The sequence below is a fragment of the Dasypus novemcinctus genome, chromosome 14, assembly GCF_030445035.2.
Source record: "Dasypus novemcinctus isolate mDasNov1 chromosome 14, mDasNov1.1.hap2, whole genome shotgun sequence".
Taxonomy (NCBI): Eukaryota; Metazoa; Chordata; class Mammalia; order Cingulata; family Dasypodidae; genus Dasypus; species Dasypus novemcinctus.
The window spans coordinates 49,123,396-49,145,048 of record NC_080686.1 but is presented as its reverse complement, the minus strand read 5'-3'; the positions used below and the strand labels follow the sequence as shown (position 1 = coordinate 49,145,048).

At 38.1% G+C, this 21,653-nt stretch overlaps 1 protein-coding gene across 2 annotated transcripts in view; it reads right to left on the bottom strand.

Moving 5' to 3' along the window:
* Positions 1-226: 226 nt before the first annotated feature.
* CPNE3 (copine 3) overlaps positions 227-21,653 on the bottom strand; it is a 72,361-nt gene continuing 50,934 nt past the window's right edge. For both annotated transcript variants that reach the window (XM_058275694.2, XM_058275693.2), the window contains exons 14-16: positions 16,712-16,845; positions 15,300-15,536; positions 227-3,315 (exon numbers count right to left, since the gene is read on the bottom strand). In XM_058275694.2, coding sequence (XP_058131677.1) covers positions 3,205-3,315; positions 15,300-15,536; positions 16,712-16,845 — 482 coding nt within the window. In that variant the 3' untranslated portion in view covers positions 227-3,204. The remainder of the gene's footprint in view (positions 3,316-15,299; positions 15,537-16,711; positions 16,846-21,653) is intronic.

Below are 21,653 nucleotides of genomic sequence, written 5' to 3'. Positions count from 1 at the left end.
CTATAAGCCAAGATTCTTGCCCTGTTTCACTCAGAAAAGTATCTCGAATTCATTCAGTCTTTTGGATGAGTAAGTAAATAACAACAACAAAAAAAAAACAAGTTCTTTAATTCAGGAAAATATGGAATTTAGGCCACCTAAAACATCATATTCACTTTATTTCTTAATTTTCTATAGGTTTTGAAAACATATGAAGAAAGAGAAATGAAAACAAGACACTACTCTATCACATCAGGAATAACTTTATTCAAAGAAATTCAAATCGAAGACACATTTAACATCAATTCATATACCAGTAACTTACATATTTATTATCAAGTATGACATCCATAAAAGCACAAAATATTCTCTCAGAATTGCAATCGAACTTCTGGCTTACCTCATGTGTCACTATCGTGACTATCAACCACACACATAAGGAGATAAGAAGAGATTTACTGAAGATTGCTTTTCTGAAAATTTATAAAATGAAAAAAGCAAAGTATGTCAAAAGATAGTAAAAGCAGCAATGGGGTCCTGAATTTACTTTGGAAGTATGCCTAAGGCACTACCAAAGTGAACAGTTGTGAATCCCTGGTCTGACTTTAAATTTTTAGGCTCTTAACATTTCAATTCTGAATTCTAATCACAAGGTGACATGATGAGGCTAGTTGGTATACTATTTTCTCAGAGAAAACTTAGTACAAGCATATGTGAGAAATATTACATCTATCCAGGGTGCTGTGACTCCAATGTTCATTTAGAACTTATCTGATCACATAAGATGTGAAAGTCAATTTGGTTTTCCTTTTTTTCTAAATTATTTTGAGAACTAATGGCACTTCAATGACGAGTGGCACAAAAGAAGGAAGGACTATTTTAATATAAAACAATATTAAATCAGTGTGTGAGGAGATGCAGTGTTGAAATTATGAGAATTTTATAAAATTATCATTTAGAAGTTATAAATGCTGTAATTCAAAATTGCAAAAAGGTACCAATTACCCTAATTTTCTGGAATCGTACTTCTTCTGAATAACAGCATCACTGATGAACCTAATCAATAAGGACAAATAACATTTAAAGGCAATAATTCTGGTAAAACCAGAATACAAGATCAAGAAAACCAAATCAAGGTGACAGTGGTACTAGAAGTACTGTTATTTGCCAATGAAAACAATGAATACTCATGACTAGTGGTTCCCAAGTGCCTTGTGCAGGTGACACAAATGCTACCGAGGAGATGGACTAGGAATGAGGGTGAGAAGGCCCAGTTAGTGGGCTCTAGATACTTCCTCTGCTCAGAAAGAGAAGCTCCACTTAATATTTGTTTTATAATATACAATGAGAATGTGTGAATAACTTTTTTTTAAAAAAGGCATCCTGTGTTTAAAAAGAAAGATTCTGAAAACCATGGCAACAGATCTATCCTGTTTCCAAGCATACAAAGGGCATCTCAGATAAGTAAGGCCCCGCACCACTGGGAGTATAATTAGCTTTCTTCTCCCCCTAAATGGTAATATTAAAATGACTTGCTAACTAATGAGACACACTAGAAAGCAGAGCAATGGACTACTAGTTAGGTACCTTTAGGTTAACAGCAAATACCTGGAGGCCAGCTGGCCAAGTGGGAAGGTATTAACTGCTCACTTGGGGTAGGCAACTGCAGCTCGACCATGGCAAAGAGCCATTTCTGGGGAGCCAAAGCTTTTCGTGGTTGAGAGCTCACTTCCTTTAAACATCACTGAGAACAAGAAGCATGGGCTGTGTTACAGGTTTTGCAATAATTCTGAAAGGCAAGTCAGCATGGTGCCGGGTGCACACATACAAAGATATATAATAAACACACCATTTTTAATGTTAAATTGTTAAAGATAACAGACCAGTATATGGGTATGCATAGCACACAGAAGTCCTCAGTAAAATGTTACCAAATCTATTCTGAAAATGTCATGTTCTCTAAGCAGAATGAATATTCTAAAGCATAAAAGTCAGGTAGAAAAAAGCACATAAAATCCACTCAATCCTAATGTTACAGTTGGGAAACTTTTTTTTCAGAGTCCCACAGCTCTTATGTTTAATACATTACATTCTGGGCACATCATTAAAATGTAAAATGTGATTCTAACATAATCGGTATCATGAGTTTAAAAATCATATACTAAAAAAGTGACATAAAAAGGAGAAAATGTCTAAATGATTCTATACACATCAGTATACGGAATCTTAGCTAGAAAAATATAAACAATGCCTTTTTCAATATGTAAAGTTTTTCATTACTTAGAAGGAAATGGAATTCTGAATTTCCCCTTCTATGTTTGGTCCCCATTGGTTTCCTGGACAAAGTAGTCCAAACCATTTTAATAAACACCAATTAAAATAAGCTAATAATGTAAAATTGGGGACAATTATCATCTCATCTTCTACAGAATCCTGAATGTCACATACAGTTATTGATTAGGAAGTTCAAATCTGATCATGTTTACAGTATTCCACAATGAGAATAAAAATCAGAAAGGCAAATGAAAAGGATTTACATCAGGATCTTTTCACTTATTGATTGTACATTTTAAAAATTGAATAAATGCCTTCCCTTCTCACAATCAGTACTTTTTATGAAGTCCTATGCAAGTACATGCTATTTTGTAAACCATGCAGTTTCTAAACTGCAGCAAAATTCAGGGGCAAGTGAAGATGTTTTTTTACCCCATGGGAGAGCACTGAATGCAAAGTTACAGGAACAAATTCAGCATCATCTTATTAAGGTGAAGAAGCTTATTAAGAAGCTTCTTTTAATCAAGTATGGACACAGCCCTGCAAAACACACACTGCGTAGGGCAAAAGATCTCAGAAACTTGCTAATCACATCATCCTAACAATTTTTCATTCTTTCTACTGATAGACATTCAAGAACAGCATTTTCATCATATGAAAGTAAACAACAAAATTGGCTTTCCCCAGACTTTCTAATCTACTGACCTCACTGCAATTATTATAAATCACTGGCAATTGCTGACTTGATTTGGCAAAGATTAACTTGCACTTTCCCCCAAAAGTATAAAAAGAATGCACTGAAAAGATATCTTCCATGGAGAACTAGGTTTACATCATAAATGCTGAGGGTAAAAGTATATAAAATGGCACATTTATGCTTTGGGGTGAGAGATGGATCCACTGCTTCACACAGCACAAAGGAATTCTGCTGAGATGGCCACACACCTCTTCTTATTTTGTAGCAGGTTTCTTCGGAGGAAGGAGTTTGTATGTGTTGAAGTAGCCCACCACCTGCTGGGGAACCTCTGCCAAGACACACTGAGCAAGTGCTTCTTTTGGAGACTTGTGAAAAACAAAATCAAAGTGACTATTAGCAACCAATTTTTACTGGTGTTTTAGAAAACAGACTATGAATACATTACTAGTGAGTAAAAAAACAGTAATTTCCAATTGCTAGGCTTCTATCTTTTCTTAGCAACAGTTATTGACACATGGAATAAGAAAAGTAGCCAATGATACTCATGAATGCTAATGCCCTTGTTGACATTTATCAAGTCCTTTTTTGATGCCATCATTTTAGCATTTGATGATTTTTTCAGTTCTTAACTTTTACATGTAGGCTTTTCACTCACCTGGTATTATTTCTTTTTTTAACTTTTTATTTTGAAATAATTTGAGAGTCATAGGGAGTTGCAAAAATAGTACAGAGAAGGCCCCATATACCCTTCATCCAGTTTCCTCCAAAGGCAAGAACTTACACAATTAGAGTACAATACCAAATCAGGAAACTATCATGACAATCCATAGACCTTACTAAGGGTTCACTGTGCACTTGCATATGTATGTGTGTGTTTAGTTCTATGCAATTTTATCACATGTAGATTAATATAACCTCCACCACAATCAAGATATAGAATGATTCCACAGCCAAAGAAATCCCTAATGTTACTGCTTTATACTCACAGCCATCCCTCCCCTACCCCAGTCCAGTCCCTAACCCGTGGCAACCACTAATCTTGTTTTCCATCTCTTTAATTTTGTCATTTTGAGATGGTTATATAAATAGAATTATATAGAGTGTGACCTTTTGAAAGTGGATTTCTCAGTCCGCATGATTCCCTTGAGATCCATCAAAGTTTCAATGTATCAATAGTTCTTTCCTTTTCATTGCAGAGCAGTATTACAATGGTATGGATGCACCACAGTTTAACAATTCACACAAATGAAGTTGCCATAAACTTTCACATACTCATTCTTATGTTTTCATTTCTCTGGATAAATGACCAGGAATGCAACTGCTGGATCATGTGGTATCTTAGTTTGCCAGGGCTGCTATGACAAACAGCACAAAGGGGTTGGCTTAAACAGCTGGGACTTATTTCCTCATAGTTTTGGAGGCTAGAAATCCAACATCAAGGCATTCATAAGCCATGCTCTCTCTTGGGAGTCCGCGTGTTCTGATGATGTGTTTTCAGCAATCCTCCCTCACATGACAGTCTGCCACATTCTCTGGCTTCTTCTGAGCTTCTATTGTGTGACAGTGTCCAAATTTTCTTTGCTTTTAAGGATCCAGTCATATGGATTAAAGTCCACCCTGATTCATCTAAATTGGATCTTCAAAGATCCTATTCACAAATGAGTACAGGGAAGCTGATTTGGCTCACCTTATAGAGCATCCACCTACCACATGGGAGGTCCAGGGTTCAAACCCAGGGCCTCCTGACCCGTGTGAAGCTGGCCCACGCACAGTGCTGGTGCGCGCAAGGAGTGCTGTGCCACGCAGGGATGTCCCCCACGTAGGGGAGCCCCACATGCAAGGAGTATGCCCTGCAAGGAGAGCTGCCCAGCACGAGAAAAGCACAGCCTGCCCAGGAATGGCGCCATACACATGCAAAGCTGACGCAGCAAGATGACACAACAAAAAGAGACACAAATTCCCAGTGCTGTGGACAAGAATGCAAGTGGACACAGCGAATGAACAGAGAGAAGACAATGGGGGGAAAAGGGAGAGAAATAAAGAATAAATCTAAAAAAACAAAACAAAACAAATGAGTATACTCCTTAAATAATAACATCTTCAAAAGTTCTATTTACAAATGAGTTCCCTTCTACAGGAACACTAATTAAGACTTGATAACATGGAGTTGAAGAAGATCAACCACCACAACATGGAGTCTAGAGTGTCTACAACTGGAAGCGGGAGGAGTGCATCCAGTACCCATATGGAATCTAAGCCCTTACTTGACATAGATGTGCAATGGACACAACCAATCCAATGTCCACAGAGAAAATGTGGAATGGGTGTGGGAACGGTAGCCATGGTGGCTGCTGGGTGTGGGGAACGGGAGGAAGAGATGAGATGTGGAGGCGTTTTCAGGACGTGGAGTTGTCCTGGATAGTGCTTCACGGACAATTACGGGACATTATAGATCCCCCCAGGGCCCACTGGATGGAACGTGAGAGAGTCTAGGCTATGATGTGGACCACTGACTATGGGGTGCAGTGATGCTCAGAGATGAACTTACCAGGTGCAATGGATGTGTCATGATGATGGGAGAGAGTATTGCTGTGGGGGGAGTGGGGGTGGGGGCGGTGGGGTTAAATGTGACCTCATATTTTTCATAATGTAATTTAAAAAAATAATAATAAATAAATAATTAAAAAATAAATAAATAAATAAAAAATACCACTTATGAAAAAAAAAAAAAGACTTGAATATATCTTTTGTGGGGGATATGATATACAATTTTACACTCCCACCAAGTCTGAGTGATCCACTTTCTCTTCACTTTTACCAGCATTTGGTAGTGTCATTATTTCAATTTTTTTTATGTTAGCTATTCTAATAGGTATGTAAGACTTCTCATCATTGTTTTTATATTTCCATAATGGCTAATGATGTTGAACATTATCTGTTCCAGCACACAAGGTCTTTTATGTGGTTTATTAGATTTATATTTAAGTATATCACTTTTTTATTAACTGACTATCAATGGTATTGTGGGGTTTTTTTGGGTTTTTTTTTTTAAGTTTTTTTTTAAATTTATTTCTCTCCCCTTCCCCCACCCCCAGTTGTCTGCTTTCTGTGTCCATTCGCTGTGTGTTCTTCTGTGTCCGCTTGTATTGTCAGCGGCACCCGGAATCTATGTCTCTCTTTGTTGTGTCATTTTGCGGTGTCAGCTCTCCGTGTGTGCAGCACCATTCCTGGACAGGATATGCTTTTTCTGCACTGGGCAGCTCTCCTTACAGGGCGCATGCACGTGGGGCTCCCGTACATAGGGCACGGCACTTCTTGCGTGCATCAGCACTGCGCGTGGGCCAGCTCATCACACGGTTCAGGAGGCCCTGGGTTTGAACCTTGGACCTCCCATGTGGTAGGCAGACGCCCTATCCATTGGGCCAAATCCGCTTCCCGGTATTGTGTTTTTAATTTCAGTTTCTTTGTGTTCATAGCTAATATACAGAAATACAACTGATTTTGTGTTTTGTGACCTTACTGAATTGACTTATTATTTCTAGGAATTGATCATATCTTTTTTGAAAATAGATTTTTAAGAAAGGACTTGATGATAATCTATTTTACAAACACATACAGGGGTCACACCCCAATCAAGGTGGCAGAGTAAGATGTTACAGAGCTCTGTCTCCCCACAAAAGCTTTGAACAACAGCAAGAACTGGCAGAAACATTCAAATGCTCCAGAAAACAGTTAAAGAATTTCAGTAAGAGGGCAAGTGCCAAATCAAGAAAAAGTCCATTTAAAACCAAAAGGGTCCCCTGGCACTTTTTGGCAGACCTATGCCCTACCCTGCACCAGCTCAGCCTGAGCCTTTCTATGTTTCTCTGTGTGGATCCCTGGTCTTGGTTTCAGAAGGAGCAGAGTAACTCCTGTGCACATACTGGGATGATGCTGTCTGGCCATGGCTGGGGGACTTGCTGTCATAAAACTTGCCCTGTATGTAGAAGGTGGCTCAGAGAGCTCTCTTATGGAATGCTGTGAGAAAGCAATCAAGTGGCTGCCTGGGGCAAGGAATTGTGGGCTGGAGGACATACAATGCTATGCTGGGGACTGTGAGGAAACTCACTAAGGAAGAAAGGACCCTTGTATCTGTGTAAAGGGGAGAATTCCTAAGGCTACATGTGCATGACCAAGACAAAAGGCATGTGCAGAAAAGATCAGTGATGTCCCTATGTTTCAGTCTAGAGCTATTCTCATACAACCCATTGCATGGATAAGGTGTGAAGGAGACTCACACAGGTCAATCTGCAAAGACTGAGAAAGTGTTTTCTTTTTATCCTTCTTTTCTTGTTAGGAATTCATGGAAAGCTCCACCATAATGTGGCCTGAGTACAAGTTTAAGTACAGACATCTCAGAGACTAAATTCACTGTGATACATTATCAGAATGTTCATGTTTCAATGAAAGATTATAAAACACAAAGAAACAGAAAATGAAGGCCCAGGAAAAGGAAAAGACTTAAAGCACTAGAAACTATCAATGAGAAGAATCAGATGTGGGACATTCTAGACACAGACTTTTTTAAGAATGGTCTTAAATTTGCTCAAGGAAATGTGGAGAACACTAAAGGAAATAAAGAAAATGATAGAGGAACATAAACAGAATAACAAGAGGGAGATGGAAATTAATTAAAAGGATCCTAACAGAGCTGAAGACAACAGTAACAGAAATTAAAAATTCCCTAGCAGGATTCAATAGCAGTTTGGGGCTGAGAGAAAAATCATTCAACTTAAAAATATGACAACTGAAACTATCTCTCTAAGGAGCAAAAAGAGGAAAGAATGAAGAAAAGTGAACAGAGCTTAAGGAACTTGTGGGACACTGCAGGATTCCCAAAAGAGAGAAAGGGGAGAGAGAATTTTCAATGAAATAATGGATGAAAACTTCCCAAATATAACAAAAGACATGAATATACATATCCAGGATGTTCAACGAACTTCCAACAGGGTAAACCCAAATAGACACACAACATACCATGTTATAATAAAACTGTTGAATGTCTGAAAGAGAATACTGAAAGCTACAAGAGAGAAGCAGAATGTCATATACAAGAGATCCTCAATAAGATGAAGTGATGATTTCTCACCAGAAGCCACAGAGGCAAGAAGAAAGTGGAATACATATGTAAAGTGTTGAAAGCAAAAAACTATCCATCAAGAATTCTATATCTGGCAAAACTGTCTTTCAAAAATGAGAAGGGGTTTAAGACATTTCCAGATAAATAAAAGTTGAGGGAGGTCATCACCTTTATATCAATCCTACAAGAAATGCTAAAGGAAATTCTGCAGGTTGAAAGGAAAGGACACTAAACAATTTACTAAAGCCACATGAGCAAATAAAGATTTCTGGGAAAAGATAATGCCATGGGTAAATATAAATACCAGTACTATTGTATTTTTGATTTGCAACTCTACTTTTACTTCCTACAGAATCTAAAAAGCAAATACATAAAATGCAATGATAAATCAATGGTTTTGAACTCAATGTATAAATATAGAATAGCATTAAAGTAGGGGGATAAAGGCATATAGGAACATGGTTTATGTATGCTAATGAATTTAAGTTGGTATCAGAACAAATGGTTGTTACAGATTTAGAATATTAAGTTTAAGTCCTTTGGTACTACAAAGAAAATATCAGAGAATATGCAAACTAATGGAGACAGAAAGTAGAGTACAGGTTATGAGGGATAGGGGACAGGGGCTATGGGGAGTTGATACAAAGAGTGTACAATTTCTATTTGGGGTAAAGTGAAAGTTCTAGTAATGGAATGTGGTGACAGCACTATGACACTGAATGTGATTAATCCCAAAGAATGATATGCTTGGATGGGGCTGGGATGGGAAGATTTATGTTGCATATATATTTCCACAATGAAGGACAGGAGAGGAAGGGAGGGGAGGGAAAGGGAGGAAAGAAATAACGACAATTAAATGAAAAACATAATATGAATAGGATCTAAGAATGGAAGAAAAAAGACTCAAAAGGACATTACTAGGACATAATTAAAATTAGAATACAGAATGCAAGCTTTATATCAATGTTAAATTTCTTGAACTTGATAACTGCACTTAAGCTGATTACATAAGTGAATATCATTGTTTTCAGGAAATGTATACAAAAATATTATGTGTTCAAGTAGTATGATATGTGCAACCTGCTCTCAAATATTCAGGAGACAGGGAAACAGATGTGGCTCAACCAACTAGGCTCCCATCTACCATATAGGAGGTCCAGGGTTTGATGCCCAGGGCCTCGTCAAGCTGGCCCACGCAGAGTGCCGGCCCATGTGGAAATGCCACCCAGCACAGGAGTGCTGCCCTGTGTGGGAATGCCACCCCACATGAGAAAGCTGCCCCACGCAGGAGTGCCACCTGATGTGGAGAGGTGGCACAGCAGATGACATAAAAAGAGACACAGAGGAGAGAAAATAAGATGACGAAGCAGAACAGGAAGCTGAGGTGGCACAAGAGAATAATCACCTCTCCCCTACTCTGGAAGGTCCCAGGATCCGTTCCTGGAGCCGCCTGATGAAAATACAAGCAGACACAGAAGAACACACAGCGAATGGACAGAGAGAACAGACAATGGGGGTAATGAGGGGGAGAAATTGTTAAAAATTAATCTTAAAAAAAAAACAACTCAGAAGACAGATAGATAGATAAAAAGTTTAAAAAATATGACCCTGCAGTGTGTAGCTCAGTGGCTGAGTGCCTGCTTCGCATGTACAAGGTCCCAGGTTCAATCCCTGGTACCTCTTAAAAAAAAATAAAAAACGGCCTAACTATAAGCTGTCTACAAGAAACTCACTTCAAATATAAAAAATAAACGCAGGCTGAAAGTAAAAAGATAGAAAAAGATATATCCTGCAAACATTAATCAAAAGAAAACAGGAGTGGCTATACTAATATGAGATTAGGTAGAACTCAGAACAAAGAAAATGACAAGGAAGAGACACATTATAAGGATAAAAGGGCAATAAATACAAGACATAATCCTAAATATGCATGCACTAAACAAAAGAGCTGCCAGATAAATAGTGCAAATTGATAGAAGTGAAAAGAGAACTAGACAAATCAACAATTATAGTTGAAGATTTCAAAATCCCTCTTTCAACAGACAGAACTACAGAGAAAATCAGCAAGACCGAGAAGAACTCAACAATGCCATCAATCAATAGGATCTAATTGACATGTATAGAAAACTCCACCCTACAATAGCAGAATACACATTCTTTCCAAGTGCTCATAGAATATAAACCAAGAAAGACCACATGCCAGGCCAAAAACAAACCTCAACAACTTTATAAGAATTGAAATCATATAATATACTCAACAATGGAATCAAACTAGAAATCACAAACTAGAAATCAGCAACATGAAGATAACAGGAAAATCTGCAAACACTTGGAATTAAACAACACACATCTAAATAATCCACAGGTCAAAGAGGAAGTCTCAAGGAAAACAGAAACTTACACTCAACTGAATGAAAATAAAAATGCAACATATCAAAATTTGTGAGGAAGCAGATGTAGCTCAAGTGGTTAAGTGTCTGCTTCCCTTGTATGAGGTCTTGGGTTCAATCCCCAGTACCTCCTAAAAACAAACAAAAATAACTCTTAGGGGGAGTGGATGTACCTCAGTGATTCCCTTGTATGAGGTCCTGGGTTTGATCCCCAGTACCTCCTAAAAATAAACGAGAAAAAACAACTCTTATTGGGGAGCAGATGTAGCTCAGTGGTTGCAAGTGGTTGAGTGCCTGCTTCCCAAGTACAAGGTCCTGGGTTCTATCCCTGGTATTTCCTTAAAAAAAAAAAAGAGGAAAATTTTCAAATCAATAACCGAAGCTCCCATATCAAAAAAAGAAACATAAAACAAAATAGAACCTAAAAAAGAGCAAGTTAACCCAAAGCAAACAAAAAGAAAATTATAAAGATAAGCAAGAAAACAAACAAACAAAAATCAATAGAGAAAATCAATGAAGCAGAGAGCTGGTTCTCTGCAAAGATCAATAAAATGGACAAACCTCTAGTAAGAATTTAAAAAGAAAAAGAAAAACACAAGTTAACAAATACGAGGAATGAAACAGAGGATATCACTAGAGCAAAAAGATAATAAAGGAATACTACAAACAACTATAAACACTATATTTAGCAATACAAACTAACACAACTCATCCACTATGAAACAGGTAATTTGAATAACCCCATAACCACTAGAGAAATTTAATTCATAATTTTAAAACTCCCACAAAAGAAATCTCCAGGCCAAAGTGGTTTCACAGAAGAAATCTTCCCACCTATCAATTGCACATTATTTATTTTCAGGCAACATTTCCCAATTCATGTTATGAAGTAATATTTACCTCGATACCAAAACCTGACAAAGACAGTACAAGAAAGAAAACTACAAACCAATATACCTTATGAATATGGACACAAAATCTTTAACAAAACATTAGTAAATAGAATTGAGCAATATATAAAAACAACTATACATCATGACCAAATGGCGTATATTCTAGGGATGCTAGGCTGGTTCAATATTTGAAAATCAATCTGTGTAATACATGATATAAACAGGGTAAAGAAAAATCACATGTTCATATCATCAATGCAGAAAAAGCATTTGAGAAAATCCAACACCCATCCATTACAATAAATATCAGAAAACTAGGAATAGAAGGAAACTTCCTCATCATGATCAAGAATACCTACAGCTAACATCATACTCAATGGCAAAAGATTACTTTTCCCTTAAAATTGGGAACAAGCCAATAACGTCTGCTCTTCACACTCTTATTCAACATAGTGCTGGAAGTTTTAGTTAGTGCAATTAGGTAGGAAAAGGTAACAAAAGGTATACAGATTAGGAGCTGCGGACTTGGCCCAGTGGTTAGAGCGTCCGTCTACCATACGGGAGGTTCGCAGTTCAAACCCGGGGCCTCCTTGACCCGTGTGCAGCTGGCCCATGCGCAGTGCTGATGTGTGCAAGGAGTACCCTGCCCTGCAGGGGTGTCCCCGCGTAGGGGAGCCCCATGCGCAAAGAGTGCACCCCGTAAGGAGAGCTGCCCAGTGCAAAAGAAAGTGCAGTCTGCCCAGGAATGGTGCGGCACACACGGAGAGCTGACACAAGATGAGGCAACAAAAAGAAAGCACAAATTCCCATGCCGCTGACAACAACAGAAGCGGACAAAGAACACGCAGCAAAATAGACACACAGAACAGACAACTGGGGTGGGGGGGAAGGGGAAAGAAATAAATAAATCTTTTTAAAAAAAAAAGTATACAGGTTGGAAAGGAAGAAATAAAACTGTCCTTATTTGTAGATGACATGATCACCTACATAAAAAAGTATTAAGTAATCTACAAAAAGAACTGCTAGAACTAATGAGTGACTTCAGGAAAATTGCAGGACACTAGATAAACATACAATTATATCCTCAAAAAAAATTTAGACATAAATCTAATAAAACATGCAGGAATTGTATGCTGAAAACGATAAAATGCTTAAGAAAGAAATCAAGGAGGATCTAAATAAATGGAGATACATACTATATTCATAGTATGGATCAGCATAATAAAGCTCAACATAATAAAGATGTCAATTCTCCTGAAATTGATATACAGAAATTATACATAATTCCTACCAAAATCCCAGCAAGAATTTTTGTAGATAAGGACTAGAATATTCTAAAACTTATATGGTAAGGTAAAAGGACTAGAATATCTAAAGCAATCTTGAAAAAGAATAAAGTAGGAGAAATCAGCCACCTGATTTCAAGACTTATTATATGGTTACAGAAATCAAGACTATGGTGTTGGTTGAAGGGGCAGGCACAGAGATCAAAGTTAATAGAAAAGAGAAGACAGACATAGACCCACAGAAATATGCCCAAATGATTTCCTTTTAAGTTGTAAAAGCAATTCAGCAGCAAAAAGATAGCCTTTCAACAAATGATGCTGGAGCAAGTGAACATCCAGAGGCAAAAAAAAAAAAAAAAGAACTTTAAACTAAGTCTCAGATCTATCTTATATGAAAATTAATTCAAAATGAATCACAGACTTAAAATGTAAATTATAAAACTATAAAACTTAAAAAGAAGAGAAGGAAGACAAGGGGGGAAGGAGGAAGAAGATCTTCCAGATACAGGAATAGAGAAAGAGGTCTTAGATTTGACACCAAAAACATAACCCAAAAAATTAAAAAAATTGATAAATTGGGCTTCATCAAATTAAACCTTTTACCTATGAAAAACCCTGTTAAGAGTTGAAAAGATAAACTACAGACTGGGAGATAATATTTATAAGCCACATATTCAACAAAGTATCTAGAATATATAAAGAAGTCTCAAAACTCAACAGTGTGAAAACCAACAATCCAATCAGCAAGTGGGAAAAAGAGGTGAAAAGACATTTCACCAAAAAGGATATACAGGGAAACGGACTTGGCCCAGTGGTTACGGCGTCCGTCTACCACATGGGAGGTCCGCGGTTCAAACCCCAGGCCTCCTTGACCCGTGTGGAGCCGGCCCATGTGCAGTGCTGATGCGCGCAAGGAGTGCCCTGCCACGCAGGAGTGTCCCCCGCGTAGGGAAGCCCCACGTGCAAGGAATGCGCCCCGTAAGGAGAGCCGCCCAGCGCGAAAGAAAGTGCAGCCTGCCCAGGAATGGCGCCGCCCACACTTCTCCAGCCGCTGACGACAACAGAAGCGGACAAAGAAACAAGCCACAGCAAATAGACACAGAGAACAGACAACCGGGGGAGGAGGAGAATTAAATAAATAAATAAATCTTTTAAAAAATATATATACAGATGGTCATAAAGCATGTGAAAGATATTCAACATAATTTACCATTAGAGAAATATAAATTAAAACCACAATAAATTATCACTATACACCTATACGAATGGATAACAAAAAATAGTAACACCTAATGCTAGCAAGGATGCAGAGAAACTAGATCACTCATACATTGCTATTGGGAATGTAAAATAAGTACTAGAAAAGTATGACAGTTTTTTTATAAAGTAAAAATGCAACTTTCATATGACCCAACAATTACACTCTTGGGCATTTATCCCAGAGAAATAAAAACTTATGTTAACACAAAAAACTACACACAGGGAAGAGGATATGGCTCAAGTGATAGAGCTTCGCTTCTATCTACCACATGGGAGGACCTGAGTTCGATCCCTGGGGCCTCCTGGTGAAAAAGAAGAGAAAGCATGCCTGCACAGCAAGCCAGTGCCCGCACAAATGCCCGTGTGATGAGCCAGTGTCTGCACGAGAGCCCACATGAGTGCCCTCATGGTGAGCCAGTGCCTGGTGCAAATGAGTCACACAGCAAGATGATGACGCATAAGAAGAGAGACAAGGGAAGAGTCAAGGTGAAGCACAGCAGAAATAGGAACTGAGGTGGCAAAATTAACAGGGAACCTCTCTTCCCATCAGAGTTCTCCAGGATTGAATCCTGGTAAACCCTAAAGGACAGAAAATAAGAGAAGACAACACAAGCAGCAAAAACATCAAGGCAGGAAGAGGGGAAGGGGGAAAATAAATAAAATAAATAAATCTAAAAAAAAAACCTGTACACACATATTTATAGTAGCTTTATTTGTAATAGTTCAAAACTGAAAACAAATCACATATCCTTCAGTGGGTAAATCTAAACAAACACAATCTGATGACTCTCCAGAGAACTGTGTTGAGTGAAGGGAAAAAAAACAAAAACAAAAACAAAAAAACCCAATCCCCAAAGGTTACATACTTTATGAATCCATGACATAAATTATAGGAAGAGAGAACAAATTAGTGCTTGCCAGGGTTTAGGAAGAAATGAAGGCTTAAAAGGCAATGTGAGGGATCCTTGTGGTAATGGAAATGTTTATCTTGACTACATCAATGCCAGTTTCCTGGTTGCAATATTGTACTAGAGTTTTATGACGTATTACCATTGGGGAAACAGTCTCCTGGGAGATTTTCAATGTATCTTCCAGTTTGATAAATTCTGAATATACTTGTGAACATTTTTTTGTTTTTATTACAAAGGTAAAGATAAATATATCTTAAGATTTTCACAACAATGTGGCTCCTAACATTGATCATATAGACTACAAGAGGCACACACTATCTATTACTGAAGGAAAACTGCCAAATCTTATCAGGATTCTTAAAATGGAAAAAGGACAGAGTTCACACATCCTCTAACGCTGAAAACCCATTGCATTGTTTGGTTGTGAACTAGGAAAGGTTTGTGTTCAAATACATACTGTGCACCAAGAATAAGGAGGAGTGATACTCACATTCTGGAACTGTCTGAAAGGCACAAACTGGACAATATCTCTAATGGCTACCTCCCCTGATGGGGATCGGAGGCTTCCACCGTCACCATCCAGGAACTCCATGGCACTGAAGTCTGCACCTCCAACGCCAACAATGATGATGGACATGGGCAGCTTGGCAGCATTAACTATGGCTTGTCTGGTTTCATCGAGGTCTGTGATCACACCATCGGTAATGATCAAGAGCACAAAATATTGCTGTCAAAAAAGAAAGGCTCTGTTAATTCAACAGCAACTGGTTCTGATAAGGGATGAAAAAGGGGAATTATGTCCATTGGACAGGTAGAGATTCCAAACAATAAAAGCAATGGTTAATGACATTTCTAGCTTGATGAGCAATTTAGTCTCTTTCATTCTCATTTTTCTTGCCAATCTTTTCTTCCCAGGATACTGTCTGTGTAAAATATTGCAAGATACTTTGATAACAAGGAAATTTACTCATACAAAAATTACACATTTGTTAAAAGTACAGCGGATCACAAAATAGAGTTGACATAAATTCAGGGAGGAAATCAGTCATTTCTCAAGTCCCCTCTGGCATATAAATGCCAAAGATTAAAATCTCAGTAACCACAGGAATAAAAACTTTAATTGAAGTATTAAATACGTCAAATACTTCAAAGAGACAACCAAAGAAGCAAGTGGTAATTCCATCCTCAAAGGATCAAATATGGAAGCACAATTATTTACCAAACAAAAATATACTTTCTTAAAAATGGTAAGGGTTGGGGAGGGGGAGTTTCAATTCTCTCATCTCTGATAAACCTTTTCAGAGAGCAGGAAAATGTTATAAAACGTCAAAATTCCATCTTTGGGAGTCATTTAAGTTTTAAATGGGAATCATATTTATAACAGTAGCTAACATCTGCTATGTGTTTACCCAGGCACTGTACATGTCATACAAATTATCTTATCTAACGCTTTCAGCAACTGTATGAGGTAGTTATACCTACTTTACTGTTGAGTATACTGAAGCTAAAAGATTTGCTATCCAAGGTCCAGTAGGCAATGGCTGGCTAATTCAACCCTCTTTAGTACAATAAATAATCTTGCATTAGCAAATTAAGTGGTAAGTCTCCACAATCCTTAATTTATATCTACTTCAAAGAAGTAGATGGTAGGCATTATTTTTTATAGACCCTAAGAAAATTAATTCAAAGGCAGAATAAAAACAAATGACTTTAAGGGTTGTTTTGTTTTTAAGGATCACTAATTTAATGATAACAAGTGTTATTTCCAACCCAAGATGAGAATATCATTGCCTCTTACCCAAATGTGAATCTTGATAGACAAATAAAAAGGAGAAAAAATGGCACTTAGGTGCAACTACCAATCCACATTCTCCCTGTTCCCTGGCCCTACAGAACACTTACAGAAGCTGTCTGTTGTTGTGTGGCTGCAGCAGCAAACCTGGCCACATGATTTATGATTGGAGAAAAATTAGTTGGTCCATAGAGTTTAATCTGAGGAAGGCAGGCCCGATATGCCTCTATAATGCCTTGGATTCCTAGACAACAAAAGCAGAATTTAAAATTCTCAAGCACAACTTAATTGTTTATTATTTACCATACTGGGTAATTTATTGATATACATCAAATGTACTGCCTTAAATAGTCAAAAGTTATATATTCAAAGTTTCCTCTAAAGTATGTATTACATAACTCCACAGTTATGCTCCACTGCAGAAAAAAATATCAACTTTACCCTCCCCTGGTTGAAGGCATTTGTTTTCATCTCAGCCAAAATTCTTTAGACTACAGTAGGGTTGCTGTACTTATGCTTGATTTTGATGTGTTGTGCTATGTATGGAAAAAGAGCCATATAAAAGGTGCTGCATCTTACAACTGATGGAAATTCAAAAGGAAAGATAAAATTCCTGATGAAATGGAAGAACTTTTTAGTATATGGCCAGAGACTCCACAAAAACAGCAAATGGCTATAAGTCTAATATAAATTTCAGTCAAGGGTTTATTAAACAACTTTAAGATTAAGTATAGTATGGTAAATTGTATTAGTTCTCAAACATTCACTTCCAGGTTATTTCTAGCATTTGGGGTACACACTGATACATTTGCTGTAGAAAAACACTGACGCATTGTTTATGGGGTACTGATCCTGGGCCTGCTGGGATGTTACATATGTGGTTGACCAGGGCCATGTGATTAGCTGTGGCCAATAGCATATGGATAGACATGACATGTCTAAGCAGATGTGTGTTTGTTCTTAAAGATTTTATTTATTTATCGCCCACCCCTTGTTGTTAGTGTTTGCTGTCTGTTTTCTGTGTCCATTCCCTGTGTGCTCTCTGTGTCTGCTTGTCTTCTCTTTAGGAAGCACCAGGAACCGAACCTGGGACCTCCCATGTGGGAGAGAGGCGCTCAATCACTTGAGTCATTTCAGTTCCCTGCTATGTGTATCTCTCGTGTCTTTTCTCTTTGTGTCTCCTTGTTGCATCATCTTGTATCAGCTCACCATGCCTGCCTATTGCAGAAGGCATATTGCTCGTCTTCTCCAGGAGGCACCGAACCAAACCCAGGACCTCCCATGTGGCAGGCAGGAGCTCAATCGCTTGAACCACATCCGCTTCTCTAAGGAGATGTTTTAAGAACCATCACCTGTTTTTACCAGTTCTCTTACTCTTTCCGTCTACCATGGTACTAGCATGTTCTAAATAGAGGATGCTTTGACAGCCTGGTTTCCCAAATGAGCTGACACAGGGAGCAGAGCACATCTAAGCCACAACTGTATATAAAGTGAATAAGAAATAAACATTGTCAGGAAATGGATGTGGCTCAAGTGATTAGGCTCCCATCTACCATATGGGAGGTCCAGGGTTCAATTCCCAGTGGTGAAGGCAAGCTGGCCTGCACAGGGAGCTGGCCCAAGAGGAATGCTGGCCTGTGAAGGAGTGCTGCCCCAAGTGGAGAGCTGGCACAGCAAGATGATGGAACAAAAAGAGACACAGAGGAGAATCAATAAGAGACACAGCAGATCAGGGAGCTGAGGTGGCACAAGAGAATGATCACCTCTCTCCCACTCTGGAAGGTCCCAGGATCAGTTCCCAGTGCTGCCTAGAGAGAAGACAAGCAGACACAGAAGAACACACAGTGAATGGACACAGAAAGCAGAGAGTGGAGTGGGGCGGAGAGGTGATAAATAAATCTTTAAAAAGAAAAACAGTGTCATCACAGTCTACTGAAATTTAAGGATTATTTATTAGAACAGCACAATTTAGTGGAAGCTGACTGGCAGGACTGATAAAACACTGCTGATGAAAACTTTCAAACCTTATATCTACCTGTCCAATCTATTCCCAATATTAGAGTGAGTGTCTAGGTTACAGGCCGGTCATTAGAAATCCTGAAGATTTTCCCACAATACTCTTCAGGTTATTAAGACAGTCTTCTGGTTAAACAATGTCCAAATAGAACATAGGCCAGCAAGGAAAAGTATATACCTGACTTAAAGATTTCACAAGACCAACTTTCTCTTCTATTTAAGAGTTCCAATAAACTCCATTTAGTCACCATGAACTTAGGAACAAGTGGTCTTAGGTACAATCTTTGAAAACGTAACTAATTCATAAGTAGAGGTGATCCATATACATAAGGTGATGCTATAACCAGAAGTCAGTTCAGTAATAATGAAAGTAATATTAACATGGGCCATCAGCAGGATCTTTCACTGCAATGGCACATCCTGTAGAAAGAAAGAGCCCATAACCACAGCAATGAAAATATATTCTTTCATTTGTAATATCATAGTTTTCTTTTCAATCAGATGATATAAATAAAAATGTTAATTAAATTTCTTCACAAATATCAACTGCCTCTGATCTCCAAGTAAAACTGAATTATGCCAAAATACATTTTTTTGCATTAAAGGAATAAGAAATTTACTTCTAGGCAACTGAATTTGAGGATTAATTAGGAAAAAGGGATTAAATTTCCTTGGCTAAAAAAACAAGGTTCTAAAATTCATAGAAACAAATAGTAGATTACAGGTTACCAGAGGCCAGGGGGTGAGGGGAAAAGGAAGTTATTGCTTAACAGTGCAGAGTTTCATTCTGAGGTGATAAAAAACCTTGGATAATGGATGTTGGTGATGGTAGCACAATATTATGAATTGTACACTTGAAAGTGGTTAAGATGGGAAGTTTTAAGTTGTGTATGTTATCACAGTAAAAAGTTTTCTAAATAACGTGGGTCTAACAGGTACAAAGATTAGAAAGCTTAAGAAATGATGATGCCATTATTGTTATGAAATTTGGCCTAAATAATATTAGGGTTTACTAGAAGTTCACTTGGTTTTTAACTACTGACAAGGTCATATAACTGTAATGTTTTTTCCTTAGGACTATTCAGGAGTTTTGGTGAACGTACTTTTTCTCTTATTCACCATAAAATGATGTCATATTTTAAAAAAGGCTGTATTTTTTGTGTCTTCTTTTCTTAAAATCAAACTGATTCTTTTCTCAGACTATAAACCTTAAGTAGAAAAGCTATGCCTAGTGGGCAGCCCAAAAATCAGCTCAGATTACTCACAGAAATGAGATTCAAAAATGAATTATCACAGGATATATCATTTGTATTTCTTTGCAACAAATCAAATTTAATTACAGCAGACTGCAAAAATTATTCCTGTTTCATCATAAACACAAAGCACATTCCTTAAGAAAAAAAAAAATAGGCACAACTCACTCTACAGTATGCCTGCAGTCCATCCCTCGGATCATGTACTTTTCTCGTTTTCTTGTTTCTTAATAAACTCTTTACTTCCTTGCCTAACCCCTTCAGTGTGCCCTTATATTCTTTTATGTGATGTAAGCCAAGAAACCAAGCCCTAATCCAGAGCCATCCAGTAACACATACATATGTAAATTTTCCAGGTTTCCTTCTGTTATTGCTAGGTATATTCCACTGTAGTCTGAGAGAAGATATTTTCATGATTTTAGTATTTGTAAACTTATTAAGATTTGATTTGTGGTCAAATACATGGACTATCCTGGAAAATGTTCCATGTGTATTTGAGAAAAACGTGGATTCTGCTGTTGTTGGGTGGAATGCTTTATATATATTCATTAGTTCTAATTGGTTAATATTGTTGTTGAAGTCCTCTATTTTCTTAAAGAGCTTCTGTTTAGATAGATGTTCTATTAATTATTGAAGTCTCCAACTATTATTGTAGAACTATTTCCCTTTCAATTCTTTTAAAAACGATTTTTTTAAAGATTTACTTTTATTTATTTCTACCCCCTCCCCCCCTTGTCTGCTCTCTGCATTCACTGTGTGTTCTTCTGTGTCCACATGCATTCTTATCAGGCAGCACTGGGAATCTATGTCTCTTTATTATATCATCTTGCTGCATCAGCTTTGTGTGTATGCAGCACCATTCCTAGGTGGGCTGTGCTTTTTCACATGGAGCACACTCCCTGCATGTGGGGCACCCCTACATGGGGGACACCCCTGTGTGGCAGGGCACTCCTTGTGTGCGGCAGCACTGTGCGTAGGCCAGTTCACCACACGGGCCAGGGGGCCCTGGGTATCAAACCCTGGACCTCCTATATGGTAGGCGGATGCTCTAGCAGTTGAGCCGCATCTGCTTCCCTCTTAATTTTTGCTTCCTATATTTCAAGGCTCTGTTTTAAGGTGAATATATGTTTATAATCATTCTATCTTCTTGTTGGATTGAACCTTTTATCAGTATATAATAACCTTCTTTGTCTCTTGTAATTTTTTTTTTAACTTTAGGTTCTATTTTATCCGATAATATTATAGCTACTCCAGCTCTCTTCTGATTACTATTGGCATAGAGTATCTTTTTCCAACCTTTTACTTCAAACCTCTTTGAGTCTTTGTACCTAAAGTGAGTTTCTCATAGACAGAATTTAGATGGATCATGCTTTTTCATCCAATCTGCCAATCACTGCCTTTAAAAAAAAAAAATTTATTTATTATTTATTCCTCTCCCCTTCACCCCACCCCCGGTTGTCTGTTCTCTGTGTCTATTTGCAGCATCTTTTTTGGTCCACTTCTGTTGTTGTCAGCAGCACAGGAATCTGTGTTGTTTTTGTTATTGTTGCATCATCTTGTTGTGTCAGCTCTCTGTGTGTGCGGCACCATTCTTCGGCAGGCTGCACTTTCTTTAGCGCTGAGAGGCTCTCCTTATGGGGCGCACTCCTTGCACGTGGGGCTCTCCTATGCGGGGGACACCCCTGCATGGCATGGCACTCCTGAGAGCCCCACAGGCTGTGCTGGATCTTGACCTGTGTCTCCAAAGTTGCTCAGCAGAGAGATAATGCAGGTCACCAAGTGC